Below are 13779 nucleotides of genomic sequence, written 5' to 3'. Positions count from 1 at the left end.
CGGCTCCCGGCACCGCTGTCCCGCTTCACCTGCGTGACCTGAGGCCAGGGGTCCAGGCCAGGGGACACCGGGCCGACTGGCTCAGAGCACTCAGGACCCCAGCAGAGGCCATGCAGCCTCTCCGGGGTCACGTCCCGGGCAGACCCAAAGCTCTGCCAGGGGTGGAGCGGAAGCCAGCGGTGCAGCAGGTGCCCCGCAGTGCCTCTCACAACTGCACTTGTCCCACGGGAGGGGAGGGGCTTGCCTTGCAGACCCTCTGAAAAGCCCGGGACTTCAGGTAACGAAGCCCCTTCTAGGAAGCTGCATGAACTGAACACAGCACGGAAGTGGAACAGCCACAAAGGAAGCCCGTCGACCTAGTGTGAGCTCAGATGGGAGAGAACCCCAGAGAACTGACCAGAGCCCTGGGCAACCTCAGACTGGTCAGCCGGAGCCGACCCGCTCCATCCAGAGGGCTCAGGTCACAAGCCAGGGGGCTATTGGCGCTTAAGCTGGCGTGAGTTGTGTTTTCCTGTTATTTGTCCCCGAAAGCATCCTGACAGACACGCACCCCTGGGCCCGGTTCTTCCTTGTGGAAAGTGAACGGAGGCAGCCTGATCCGAGGAAAAGACGCCATCAGCTTAGTGCGAGCAGAAACCATGTCTGTGTTGCTCACTCCGCTCTCCCCGCCGCCTGGAACAGCGCCTGGCCTAGAGGAGGCCCTCAGTGCGCATCTGTTGGGTGAGCCAGCGAGTGAAGGACTTGGTGGTGGTAGGAAATCGAACCCAATCCTGGCTCTGCCCCTTGGGCTGTAGCGTGCCTTCAGGCCGTCACTCCCCTTCAGCGCCTTGGCTGCCCATCTGTGAAGGGGGCTGACCCAGAGCAGGCTGGGCTGCCCACACAGCCCCGGGGTGGGAAAGCACGGCGCAAACAGGGAAGTGGCAGGGGTGTCGTTTGAAAGGGCTCCCTTGGGGGACAGAGTTTTCTGAGCCTCAGAAGTGAAGCCACTTCTTGGGTGAGGGGCGTCCGGGGGTGGGAGAGCTCACTTGGAGTTCTGAGAACAACGCTAGAGTGTCCCGTTTCTTTCCGGAACCTGCCTTCCCCTGTGGTGCCCTGGGAAGAAGATGCTGTACTCCCTTCTTTTCCGCCTTCTCAGGTATCCAAGGAATGCAGCTGCACACCCAGGCTTCAGGGCAGAGTCCGAGGAAAGAGGGCGGTCAGTCAGGCGTGGGTGCAATGTGTTGGGGCCATCAGGGTTCTTTGACTTTCTGCTCCTTCCTCCTCACCGAACTGGCCTTACTGCCTCCGGGCACAAAGAGGTGAGCCACGCTGCGGACATCTGGCTCAGCACCCGCTGGGCTGGCCCAGGCAGTGGGACGCCAGGGACAGAAACGTTTCCCATAAGAGCCCAGCGTTTTTCCTTTTCTCTCAACGTGTGCTCACCCCTGAATGCGGACCATGGGTCTCTCTCCCTGAGGTCAAGGGATTGCCCCTGATCCCTGTGAGCAGAAGGGAAGAGGGGAGGAGGGGGGACACTGTACCTCCTTCCCCAGGCCACACATACATGCGAGGTGGCTGAAGCCTGGGAGGGCGGATGTCCTCCACGGCTGAGGCTCAGAACGCAGTCAGCACTCCACATCCCGGGTCCTGTTCTAGGGGCAGGCCTTCTCATAGGGCTGGCACCCTCTCGTGCACCCCCTGCCAAGCCACACAGTTTTATGTGGCAGTTCAGTTGAGAAACTGGGTCTAAATGAAACCCCACAAGGTATCATAGGAGGGGTCCCCTCCTGTCAGTTTCAGCGACATCGCTCTGCTCCTGAGCTTGGGTGAACGGAGCTGGCCTTGGTCACTACTGTGCCTCCACTTCCTGCTCCCACCCAGTAGGGAGCATGCTTATCAGGGTGGCTGGGGTTCTGAGATGGTCATGGTTCCAACATAGGCGTCACTCCCCCTCTGGGCTTGAGTTTTATCATCTTTAAAATGTGGCAACAGCCCTAGCTCGTTTGGCTAGGTGGATAGAGGGTCCCGGGTTCGATTCCAATCAAGGGCACATGCCTGGGTTTTGGGCCTGATCCCCAACAGGGGACGTGCAGGAGGCAGCTGATCAATGATTCTCTCCCATCATTGCTGTTTCTCTCTCCCTCTCCCTCTCTGAAATCAATAAAAAAATATTTTTAAAGACTGTGGCAACAGCCCAGCCAGCGTGGCTCAGTGGTTGAGCATCGACCTATGAACCAGGAAATCACAGTTCGATTCCTGGTCAGGGCACATGCCCAGGTTGTGGGCTCGATCCCAGTGTGGGGTGTGCAGGAGGCAGCCAATCAATGATTCTCTCTCATCATTGATGTTTCTATCTCTCTCCCTCTCCCGTCCTCCCTGAAATCAATAAGCAAATATATAAAAAAATAAAATAAAATGTGGCAACAACCTTTCCAACACTACAGGGTTGTTGTGAGCAGTTAATGCCTAACGATTGTTTACCTCGGTGCCTGGCACAGCTAGCTATTCTTACAGGAATGCACCAAGGGGTGGGTGAAGCACCCTTCCTCATGAATCCCTCAGGTGACTGACTCTACTTCAGTGGTTTTCAAAATTGTTTTGCTCAGGACCCAGTGATATATAGACCAAGTACACACCTCTATGTATATCTGAAACGTTAAGTACTGTGAAACAATACTTACTCTTACTATGTGTAATAAAAAAATCTGTTGTTTTCTCGTCTTATTTATTTTTATTTTTTTACTTAGTGTTAGCTTTGATTACATTAACTGCTAGTATTACAAATCAATCCACATGTAGTAAATCTAAGTACAGTGGGGACATTTCTCTTTCCAGGAACAACCCCTTTACACATCCTGGTCCCATCCCCAGTGGAGGGTCCTTCTTGTGTGGTCCTTAGCCTCTACCGATGTCCCCTCCAGTGAGGGAGTGGAAGGAGAGGAGTCTTGAGCTCTCTCCAGAGGCCAGTGGTGTCCTAACTTTGAAGCTTCGGTGACGCCTCAGGACCCACAGGATGTTTTCTGTTCTTTTCTGTCTGTTCCTCCAGATGTTTGTGCCTCCTGGTGTGTGTCCCTCTGGATCTACTTTCCACTCTTTTCCCCTCTGCTCTGGGCCTCAGCGCGCTCACCTGTATAGACTGCATTCGTGAGCTCCCTTGCCCTCTGACTTGCAATTTATTTTAACCAACGGACGTCACCAGCTTTGGGGATGGGAGGTGGACAATGCACTTGTCTTTGTATGTCAGTTTCACTGCTTCCCCTGTTGCGTTTATGGCATCCCTCAATTGCCGGCCTGCTCTCTCTCTGCCCCACGCAGCTCACATCTGGCTCTGGAGAGACATTCAAGCATCCCTCGTCTTCAGGGGAAAAGTCTGCTCCAGGGCAGTCTGGTTTCTGCTCTCGCTGCCCTCAGAGCAGCCAGCCTACCACATCCTGATTTCATAGGCATGTGTCACATCACAGTCACTGCTCAGCACACACACAGAGGTCCGTATCGGAAAGACAATCTAATCTCTCAGCAGGTTTCAGGGGAGGGGTAGGTAGTCCTTACTCTTCCCCCGTGGGCATGGGAGGAGGGCTGACACACTCTCCGACAGAATTCTTATTTCCAAATCAACCTTGAGATGAGTATTTGCTAAGGGTCACAATCTGGTTTTTGCCCCCACCTTGCAAGTCCTGAACAGGTGTTTTATTTTTATAAAATGCCAGTCATGACCTAGTAAATTAATTTTTACAATCACTGCTGGGCTCTGACCCTCACTGTGACCGTACTTCCCTTCTCTGAACTGAACGAGTGTGTTAGCTTCCCATTGCTGCTGTGGTAATTGCCAAGCAGGTGGCTGTAAACAACACAGGCGGATTCTCTTACAGTTGTGGTCAGGGGTCCACAGCCAGTCTCCGCGGGCAGGTGGCATTCCTCCTGGAGGCGACAAGAGGACTCCATCATCACTCCCCTCCTGCCTCCCTCCTATAAAGATCCTTGTGATAATGGTGGGTCCTCCTGGATCATCCAATATATTCTCCCCGTCCCATCTTTAAGTTAATCCCATCAGAAAAGTTCACAGGTTTTGGGGATTAGGACATGGACATCTTTGGGGGCATTATTCTACCTACCACACTTTGCATAAATTATACACAATAACTTAGATAACATAGCTTATAATTCACATTTTGATCTGTACTATCCCACATTGGGGTAGCTTTATTGCCTTAGCTACACTGCACGCCCCTGGGGGAACCTGGGCCTTCACATCATTGCCTCCAGAGTTGGACATGCATGGAGGTAAACTACTCCTGAAGACTGTTGGGCCAAGCTGAAGGGTGATGCTTAAGTAATTAATCTGTGTTCTGAGGCTGACTCTGGTTTTCTAATACTATTCTGGAAAGAACTACTTAATTATTTTGGTTAACAAAAGCCTTCATACACTGTTTCCTATCCTATGCTATTCTGTTATTAAGGGTCTCCATGCCTACTATCGGGCCAGTGCTAAGCCTGAAAGCAAATCCCACCTTTGCTATCTAATGGAATTACTAATATTGCATTCCTGTTTTACCGGCAGGGAGACTGGGGTTCAGGTATGTTAGTTATTGCTCAGGGTTACACAGGTTGGCAGAGCCCTGACACCAAAGCCCAAAGCTTCAAATCAAAGGGCTTTGGTGATGACCTAGGTCCCCTCCAGAGGGTAGTCACTGTGGACCACGCCTGGCCTTGTTCTCGAAGGTCGGGTGAGAGGAGGAGCTTCCACAGTCGCATAGACCTCTGCACTGCACTACAGCACAGAAGGTTTCTGGTCGCCATGCTTGGGATGGGTGGTCTTCCATGGGTGAGAAATGGCCTACGTTACAAAAAAGGGAAAAAGACTACTCTGTTGGCTATTAAGTTCTTGGTGGCAAAGTTCATAAATTTCGTTTTTTGTTGTTTTTCTTTCATGCAACACATTGTTTCTCTAAAAACCTCTGGGCTAACTAGCCAAGTCATGTGATTTAATGAAAGTGAAAAGAAATGAGCTAATTCGTAAGTTTTGGCCTGCTTTTGTCTTTCCTCTCTGTGTGACAACAACCTTGCTGATACGCTGGTGCAAACACATATGCACAAAGGAGCCCTGCCAGCAGGTCCAGAGAGAACACGGCAGCCAACAGGGAAGGGGCAGGCCCCCTGACCTGGCACGCCGGGTGCTTCTGGGTCCTCTCCTAGAGGGAAGCAATGCTCCCACGAGTCACCAAACGGGCAAAATAACTCTTCTGAGACTATCATGATGTCCTCTGAGAAGCACTGTTACCAGGGCCCTAAAACTAAAGTTGTGTTTGAATCCCTGCTCTACTTCTCCTGGGCCAGTGAAGTCAAGAATATGGCCACAACTCAAGGCTACTCTATATTGATTTACTTTGTTATTCATTTATATTTACACCTCTCAAGATTCGCAGCCTTGGAATGTCAAACTTCATGTCTAATTATGATGAAAATAACTTAGCTTGGGCACAATAATCACTAAATCAAAATAATAACGTGTCCTTTCCTCTTCCACACGCCCTCGCATTATGCCCTCAGCGGCACACGATTACAGCAGTTCCTGCTGCAGGCACAGGGCACAGGGCCCAGACCTCGGGTCTCAGAGTAGGCTCCCATTTGGGCGTGGCTGCTTAATGGTGGTGGGCATCTCTGTGCACCATGGGAACAGTCCACCTACTTTGCAAAAGCACTGCAATGCTAAAAGATAGCATGCAATAAGTGGTTCTTTTGGTTGAAGAAAAACCATTTGTATTCACTGTAAGAAACGAATCATCTAAGATTTTACCTTAAAAACAAGTCTAAAGAAGAATTGATTCGCCGAAACCGGTTTGGTTCCGTGGATAGAGCGTTGGCCTGCGGACTGAAAGGTCCCAGGTTCGATTCCGGTCAAGGGCGTGTACCTTGGTTGCGGGCACATCCCCAATGGGGAGTGTGCAGGAGGCAGCTGGTCGATGTTTCTCTCTCATCGATGTTTCTAACTCTCTATTTCTCTCCTTTCCTCTCTGTAAAAACTCAATAAAATATATTTAAAAAAAAAAAAAAAAAAAAAAAAGAATTGATTCAAGTCTTTCTACTAAACATGGAAATATTATAAGGAAACAGAACCAAAAACATATTCAGTATTTTTATTTAAATTTTTAGCAATTTACATATCTCTCCACCCTTTAAGTTAGTGTGACAATTTCCATAATAAACTACTAAAAGAGAAGCTTTGGTCAAAAATGGAATGAAATAGCAAAAACAAAAACCAAAAAAACAAACAAACAAAAAACCAAAATACAAACAAAACTCAATCACTGCTGCTTTTAAAAATCCAACACTTTCACCAATTATATTCAAACAAAACCACACAAACAACATTTGCGCGATATGTGTCTTCAGTGTTTCCTTGCGGCTGGTTCTCCTCACCATCATGCACATGGTGGAGCTGCCGTGGGGCAGTTTGTCAGTTTGTCATGCTGGATCTGGGAGGCTCACTCAGCTTCACATTATCCGGAGGCCCTGGATGGAAGACTCTAAGGTCTTGAAAATGGAAGGGAGAACACTAGTGGTTACTGAGGACTGTATATCCTGGCATTTCCCCCACAGCGCCATACTACTCCCCCTCCTCTCCTTGGCTGAGGTGCAGGCCCCTGTGCTCCTTATACCCCCCAAATCTGAGACACGCTCTCCCAGGACTCTGCCCAGAGCCTCTCCAGGACTTCTGGCCCTTCCAGGCCAGGTGTTCCTCTGTCTCCACTACCCCGGCCCATAGGTTCTGGGCACACCCCTCCTTCTGTTCACTGGCCCTTACTGATGAGGGCCACCTGTGCACACGACCCTTGCCTCTTCACCCCTGCTCTAGATGCCCTAATGGCAGGTACTTCTATGTTTCCATAGGCCACACAGCAGTCAGCCTGCTGCACAACACAGCAGTCAGCCTGCTGCACAACACAGCAGGTGCTCAAAGGTGGATGGATTGAAAAGAAAACTGCACTGGGACTTCCCAGCCCACACAAGTGCAAAAAGAGAGAAAAAGACCTGGCCTGAGAGACCAAAGGAAAAAGGGCATGACTGTAACCACCCAGGTGGTGCTACCTACAGATGCCCAGGACTAAAAGCATATGAAGATTAAAAAAAGGAGTGGGAGGATACTTTTAGAGAAAGATGGTTTGTTTCTTCAGAATATTCTGGAGGCTTTTCCATACTATGTATTTGAACCAAGGAGGGGGAAAAACATCATGGAAATGTACAACAGCAAAATTCTATAAAGCTGGAGTATACAGAGTCCTTAGACTTGTCACTACGCCTTCCATCAGGCCTCCTAAACCTCTCTCTGCCCGGAGCCTCCTGGCCACAACCCCTGCCACAGCTGGAGTTCATATCCTCACCACCTGTTCCCTGGACTCAACAGCCTCTGCCCCGAGCTCTTGTTGTCTAGGCCCCCCACGCCTTACGGCCCGGTGCTTTTCTACATCGGTTCTGGAATAGCTTTTAGTTGTCTGTAGACAACGCCCAGCGTCCTCTCCCTGACCATGCCATGCTCTTTTCTCTAGTTCCATCTTCTGCATCTGCAGGACTCACACCACAGTCCACACCACTGGCAGTGCCTTGAATATAGTGTGCACTCTCTGAGCTCCGGGCCTGGTCTGCACAGGCTGCTCTTGCAGCTTACAATGCTTGTGCACCCCCTTCGCCCCCAACCATTCCTGAAATTCCACTGCATCTAGGGATGCAGCTCTTCCCTGCAGTGCTGGCAGTCCATGCCTCCCCCTAAATTCCTCGATGTAAAAACAGAGGCACTGGCTTCTCTTCTGGAGCTCCAATTCATCCCCTCACCCTCCTCTCTCTCCTACCAGACAAGCCCTTCAGGGGCTCCTTCATCTCAATATCTTCAGTACCCAGCACCATGCCTGGCACCCAGAGGACACTTAGTAAATGTTTATTAGACTAATTAGTGTAAACCGTGCAAATATATCTGGTAGCTAAATTTAGACGGGTACCCACACAGGGCCGGCTACAGAAACAGCACTCAACTTTTCCTCAGTGAATAGATGGACATCTAGAAAGAAGTATATATTCCAAATCATTGGGAAAATGTGGTTTCCTGCTAATGACCTTTAGGTTTTAAAGACAACTACAGTGTAATATCTTAAATTTTTGCTTTGCATTGGCTTTGATATTTTGTTTCAAAAAATGAGAAACATTTTTCTCATAGGAAGTTTTAAAACAGGATTTGTTTTGAAAGGCAGAAAATACCTTGAAATCCCAAATTGTCATGGCTCCATCGATGCCAGTAGTGCAAAATTTGCGACAATCTTGCTTGTCCACCTCATAAATAGATACTTGACTGAAAAAAAAGCAGAAACAAGAGATTGTAAGGCACGTGGTAGAAGTAAGCCCCAGCCTTCCTGACAGGATGAGGGCATTTCAAGGAAACTGTCAACTCCTGAATATCAAGTTGTCTATTAATATTAGGCTGCAGCAATCTGACTCAGAAAATATGAAAATGCACCATATTCCCAGATGGCCAGAAGAGAAAAGACTGATATGAAGGAAAGGTTAAGAACCCACATTAATGCCGAAACCGGTTTGGCTCAGTGGATAGAGCGTCGGCTTGCGGACTGAAGGGTCCCAGGTTCGATTCCGGTCAAGGGCATGTACCTGGGTTGCGGGCACATCCCCAGTGGGGGATGAGCAGGAGGCAGCTGATCGATGTTTCTCTCTCATCGATGTTTCTAACTCTCTATCTCTCTCCCTTCCTCTCTGTGAAAAATCAATAAAAAATATATTTAAAAAAAAAAAAAAAAAAAAGAACCCACATTAATTAGTGATGTGGAGAAACAAGACAATCCAGGCCACACAGCCTGCAAACTGCCCAGTAGCAGGATATGGCCAGGACCACAGCCATGATTGAAAAAGAAACTAATTTAAACAAACAAACAGACGCAGGATGAAATGCGACTAAAATCCAATCAAGACAAAAACTCCCAATGACTCCCTGACAACCAGGGCATATAAGCCAAGAGCTCTCCTTCATTTAAAATTAATCATTATAAATGCCAGTAATAGTCAGACACACCACAAAATCCCAACCACGCAAAACAGAGGAACACAAATGAAACAACTTGTCTCAGCCTAATTATCTGAAAAACTTCCAAGAAAATCAGTTCTGTAGCTCAGATAGTAAGTATCTTCCTCTCTCCTCTCAAATGACTAGAATATTACCTCTAGGGAAGGGGGTGGTACATACTACCAGTGAGCTACGAATGGATTTTAAAATTTTAAATGGTTGGAAAAAACCCAAAACTATTATTTCATGACATGTGAAAATTATGTGAATTAAAATTCCAGTGTCCATAACATTTTACTGAAATACAGCCATGCTCATTTATTTACATATTGTCCATGGCAGCTTTTGTTGTACCACATGGAAGAGTTGAGTAGTTGTGACACAGACCATATAGCCCCTAAGAGTCTAAAATATAGACTATCTGGTCCTTCACAGAAAAAGTTCGCTAATCCTGCTCTAGGGCAAACTTAATATCTGCAAATAAAAGTAAACATGTCACTCTGCAAGGGTCTGCCACTTTATTTTTAAACTAAAAATCTCAAAGAAGCAAAGAGAGTTGTTTCTTTCCTGATACACAGTCTGCAGAGAAGCTTAAGAAAAATTCACAAGAAATAACTGTGAAAGTCATTCAAGACAGAGAAGCTTGAAAAGTGTGAAGAAGTTTTGCAGGCCTTCAAGCTACACTTTTCAATAGAGCACGAACATGTCCAGCCTATTTTAAGTCTAGTGGTCCCTTTCACTCAACATGATGAAAAGCACAACTTAGCCCTGGCCGGTGTGGCTCAGTTGGTTGGGGTGCACTGTTAGTCCACACCAGCTCAGAGTCCACAGCAGGATCTGCACTCCTCATGTGGGATGCCTTGTACCATCTACACCTGGAAGGACAGAATGACTAGGCGGGTGTAGTTCACTTTTAGGCGCTGGCTACAGGTAGCATCCAGGAACTCAGATCCGGTCCAGGGGCCCCAGGTGGTTGGGTGGCACTTACGTGATGCTATTCTGGTGCAGGGTCTCCAAGGCTGTATTGCGGTCCTCAGTTGTGGCCCTCTTGTCCATGTTGCGGAAGCGTTCCATGGCAGACATGTTGCGCTGGATGCTCTGTTTTGGAATGTCTAGCTTGGAGACGAAAGTCAAGCTGCCGCGGTCATCATAGTTAAAGAGCATTGGGCAGCAGTCATGGCCCTGAAACAAGATATTAGTCAGGCCCTGGAGGGTCACAGTCTACCTACTAACCCCTCAGAGAATGTTCACCACCACAGGCCTCTCTTATTCCTAAAGGCTAGCTCTGTTTCTTTTAAAAGGCTGTTCTACTTTGTGCTGGTGCACAGTCACAGAGCACGCCTTGCTCCTGCTCTGGAGAATTATATACAGTGTATTACAAGGAAAGATGAAGAGAAATACTTACAGCGGCTACCACGCTATTCTCCGAAACAAATGACACACTCAGCAGAGGCAGGAACTCTGTTTTCAGAGTTGAGACCCTGAACACAAGAACACTTGTTAAAAGGAGATACAACGAACCACTCGGTTTCCTTATGGATACAGAAGATGACAAAGGACCCATTCTCACAGGGGCTTTGGCAGTATAAACAACCACTTATGTTTAAAAGGAGCCCCATGACCGAGCCTTTCAGGAATCTCAAGCATGAAATGGCCCTGAGATAACCTACAGAAACGGAGGCCTTCTGCTCTCTGTAGCCTATGCTCTACTCCCTTCTAAGTTTACCTCCCCCCCACCCCCAACTCATGACAAACTGGTCTACAGCTTGGTCCCCAGAAAGCCCTTGTTCTTTCCCATCTCTGCCTTTGCTCCCACACCCCTTTACCACATGCTCTCTGCTTCTCTTGCTTATCCAAAGTCCACCCGTCTTTGAAGCTCAGCTCTGATTTGATCACCTCCATGAAGCTTTTCCTGGACCACATCAGCCTAAAGTGGCTTCCCCTTTCTCTGATCTCCTAAAGTTCTTAGTGTCACTCACGATTGAACACCTTATTTTGCTATTTTCTCCTGGCCTGTGCTCACTAGGGGCTCCTAGAGGGCTGGGACCACTAACAGTCAGTGAAGCCTATTCTCTTTCCTCCACCTGGGTTAGGAGCTAGGGCTACTATAAGTATCTATATATATGCGCAGAAATCTTCCAGAAGACTTTATCATTTATAATAAGGGAAGACATTAAAAAACCCCCATAAAATTTAAAAATACAATTCAATCCAGTAGGAAACAATATCCTTTCTGAAATACCACTTTGTTGTCACCATGTGGCAGAGGGAGCCAGAGGCACCTGATGTGACGGACTGCCAGCAGACAGTTAAGTCAGGAAACCTTTAAGAGTGGTTTACCTCTGGCTGCCAATGGAAAAGGAGGCGCTAGGAAAGACTATTCTTCCTGTAACATATGAACAAATACGAATTCTGACGTCTAACAAGATGCCTAATGCTCTCCTTAGCTGAGCAGGCAAAAATGAGTCATCGCTATTCGAGTTCTTCCAGCATACACCAAAGGAACTGGCTCCAAGGTTTTAATATTACTGAATGAAGTCCCAAATGAATGGAGTCATTGTTCACTGACTACACAGAGCAAGAATACATCCTCTATTTAATTTAAGGCTGGTGTGTGACATTTACATGTTGTAAGGAATTCATAGTAACAGACAAAACTGGCTATTTGAAGGAACTCTTATCAGTAGCAAACCAGGAAGGTCCTTCAAAGGAATCACTACCAGCACTTTCATTAAGAAGTGTTTTTGGAAGTGAAACTCTTTAAATTTTAACTCTTTAAAATTTCCCCAAATGGACAATCTAAATGTGTGCCTGTGACTTTACTAGAAAAGGCTGCCTTGCAGTTCTCAGTCAGATTTTTATGCTTGTGTCCTACATAAGCACCCAGAGAAGGGCAGCGTTAGCCCAGCTGATGAGAAATCCCACCCCATGCAAATACTCACTGCACGCTTTTTGAGGCATCGGCAACGGACACGGTGCTGTCGTGGCTGACCCAGGCCAGTCGACTTCCACTGGCGGAGAAGCTGACGCCATGCACCCAGCCACCAGTACCACTGCCACCAAACTCTGACATCAGCTGACCAAAAGGCATCTTGCTGCCCCAGGGTGTACTGGCTGGCTTTTCATCCACTTCTTTAATGTATGCAGAAAACACCCTGCAGTTTAAGGGGCAGGGGGAGAAGGAAAAAGTAAATGATAATATATGTATATAGAAATAGGCCACAGGCCACTGCTACAAGGTGTCTCAGAATGCAGAGTAAAATATGATGGAACAAATTAACATACAGAAACCTCTGAAGACACAGAATGGTTCTAGGCTGCCTACAGGTCAATCCATACTCAATCAACTAATAATCAGAGTGCTGCTCTAGGAGTGCCATTCTAGAAATAAAGAACACAAAAGCTCTTCCCTCCTGACGTGTACAGTCTGCGGGAGGACTGTGCTGTCCCTCCCTCCCTTGCCCATGGGACATCTCACTAAATGAGCAAAGCATTCTTTCTTGTCTACTTTACCTTCATTCTCAACACAGTATTCCAAGAAATCCACACAGTCAAATGGTAGGAGAAAGGAAACTATTTGCCACCCTACAAAAAACCAATAGCATGAACTCAAAGAAAGGGACATCTAAAGTGAAAGCTGAGGGAGGCTGTGCGAAGAGCAGGCAGGCTTTCCCCAGCACTGTCAGGCAGAGGGCTGTGCTCACTGTACCCTCAGGCCACTGTCCAGCCTTTGTGGCAGGTATAGTCTGGGATGAAGGTGGGTCCTTTATAGCCTGCTATCATCAGTCTCTCTCTCTAATTCCTTGAGGTGGGTAGCAAAAGGGATAAAGAACAGCTGGGAATCGATTCTTTTATTTCCTTTTGCCCTCCAAAGCTGTATCTATTTTGTAAAGCTTCTTTTCAAAACCTCCTGAATCTAAAGACCCCTAAATGACCTAGAATATTCCCCTCCAAAATGACAATGGCAGTAGCAGCTCTGGAAGAGTCAGGCACCAGAGAGGGCAAGGGCACAGTGAGCATCTGTAAGTTAGATGATGTGACCTTAGCATCACTGTGCTTTAAATCAGAGTCACAATGGCTACTGCTTTAGTCATCTGAGTCCAGGAAAGAACAGGTGGTTCTCAGCTGCGCCAACTCCAGTGTGTGAACGGAACAGACCCATACCCAAAGGAGCGCAAGTCAAAGCAAAGTTTATTTCTAGAAATTATTATTAAGAAAGAATGTAACCTATTTTCACAACCAGATTTTTAGTATAGCTTGACGATCCAGGTGGTATGATCACTTAGTAACACTTAGGTCCATCTTCTAAGGGAGCTAAAATGACTGGGTAGCATCACAAAAACAAAACTCCTAAATATGAAAAATTCTAGAGAGTATCTATGTATTTTTACTCTTATATTGGTTCTTCAGTACAATTACCAATATTTTTCCAAAGAGTGCCTTGACACTACTGGATCCCCCTCTCATAGTCAAACTGTCACACACATATTTACTAGTAAGAAAAACTAAAAAGACCCCAAACAAACAAAAACACCCTTGAGTATTCTTTAAAAATATATATATATTTTTATTGATTTCAGAAAGGGAGCGGGAGAGAGAGAGAGTAACATCAATGATGAGAGAGAATCATTGATCGGCTGCCTCCTGCATGCCCTACACTAGGGATCAAGCTCACAAGCTGGGCATGTGCCCTGACCAGGAATCAAACCGTGACCTCCTGGTGCATAGGTAGACACTCA

At 47.3% G+C, this 13779-nt stretch overlaps 1 protein-coding gene across 3 annotated transcripts in view; it reads right to left on the bottom strand.

Moving 5' to 3' along the window:
* Positions 1-6099: 6099 nt before the first annotated feature.
* Positions 6100-13779, bottom strand: part of ARPC1A (actin related protein 2/3 complex subunit 1A) — a 30267-nt gene continuing 22587 nt past the window's right edge. For all 3 annotated transcript variants that reach the window (XM_081088910.1, XM_081088911.1, XM_081088912.1), the window contains exons 6-10: positions 11983-12195; positions 10446-10521; positions 10029-10222; positions 8227-8317; positions 6100-6510 (exon numbers count right to left, since the gene is read on the bottom strand). In XM_081088910.1, coding sequence (XP_080945036.1) covers positions 6472-6510; positions 8227-8317; positions 10029-10222; positions 10446-10521; positions 11983-12195 — 613 coding nt within the window. In that variant the 3' untranslated portion in view covers positions 6100-6471. The remainder of the gene's footprint in view (positions 6511-8226; positions 8318-10028; positions 10223-10445; positions 10522-11982; positions 12196-13779) is intronic.

The sequence above is a fragment of the Myotis nattereri genome (assembly GCF_964212035.1).
Source record: "Myotis nattereri genome assembly, chromosome: 4".
In the NCBI taxonomy this organism is placed as follows: Eukaryota; Metazoa; Chordata; class Mammalia; order Chiroptera; family Vespertilionidae; genus Myotis; species Myotis nattereri.
Note: the sequence above shows the minus strand (reverse complement) of the source record. Positions and strands in the feature narration are given on the sequence as shown.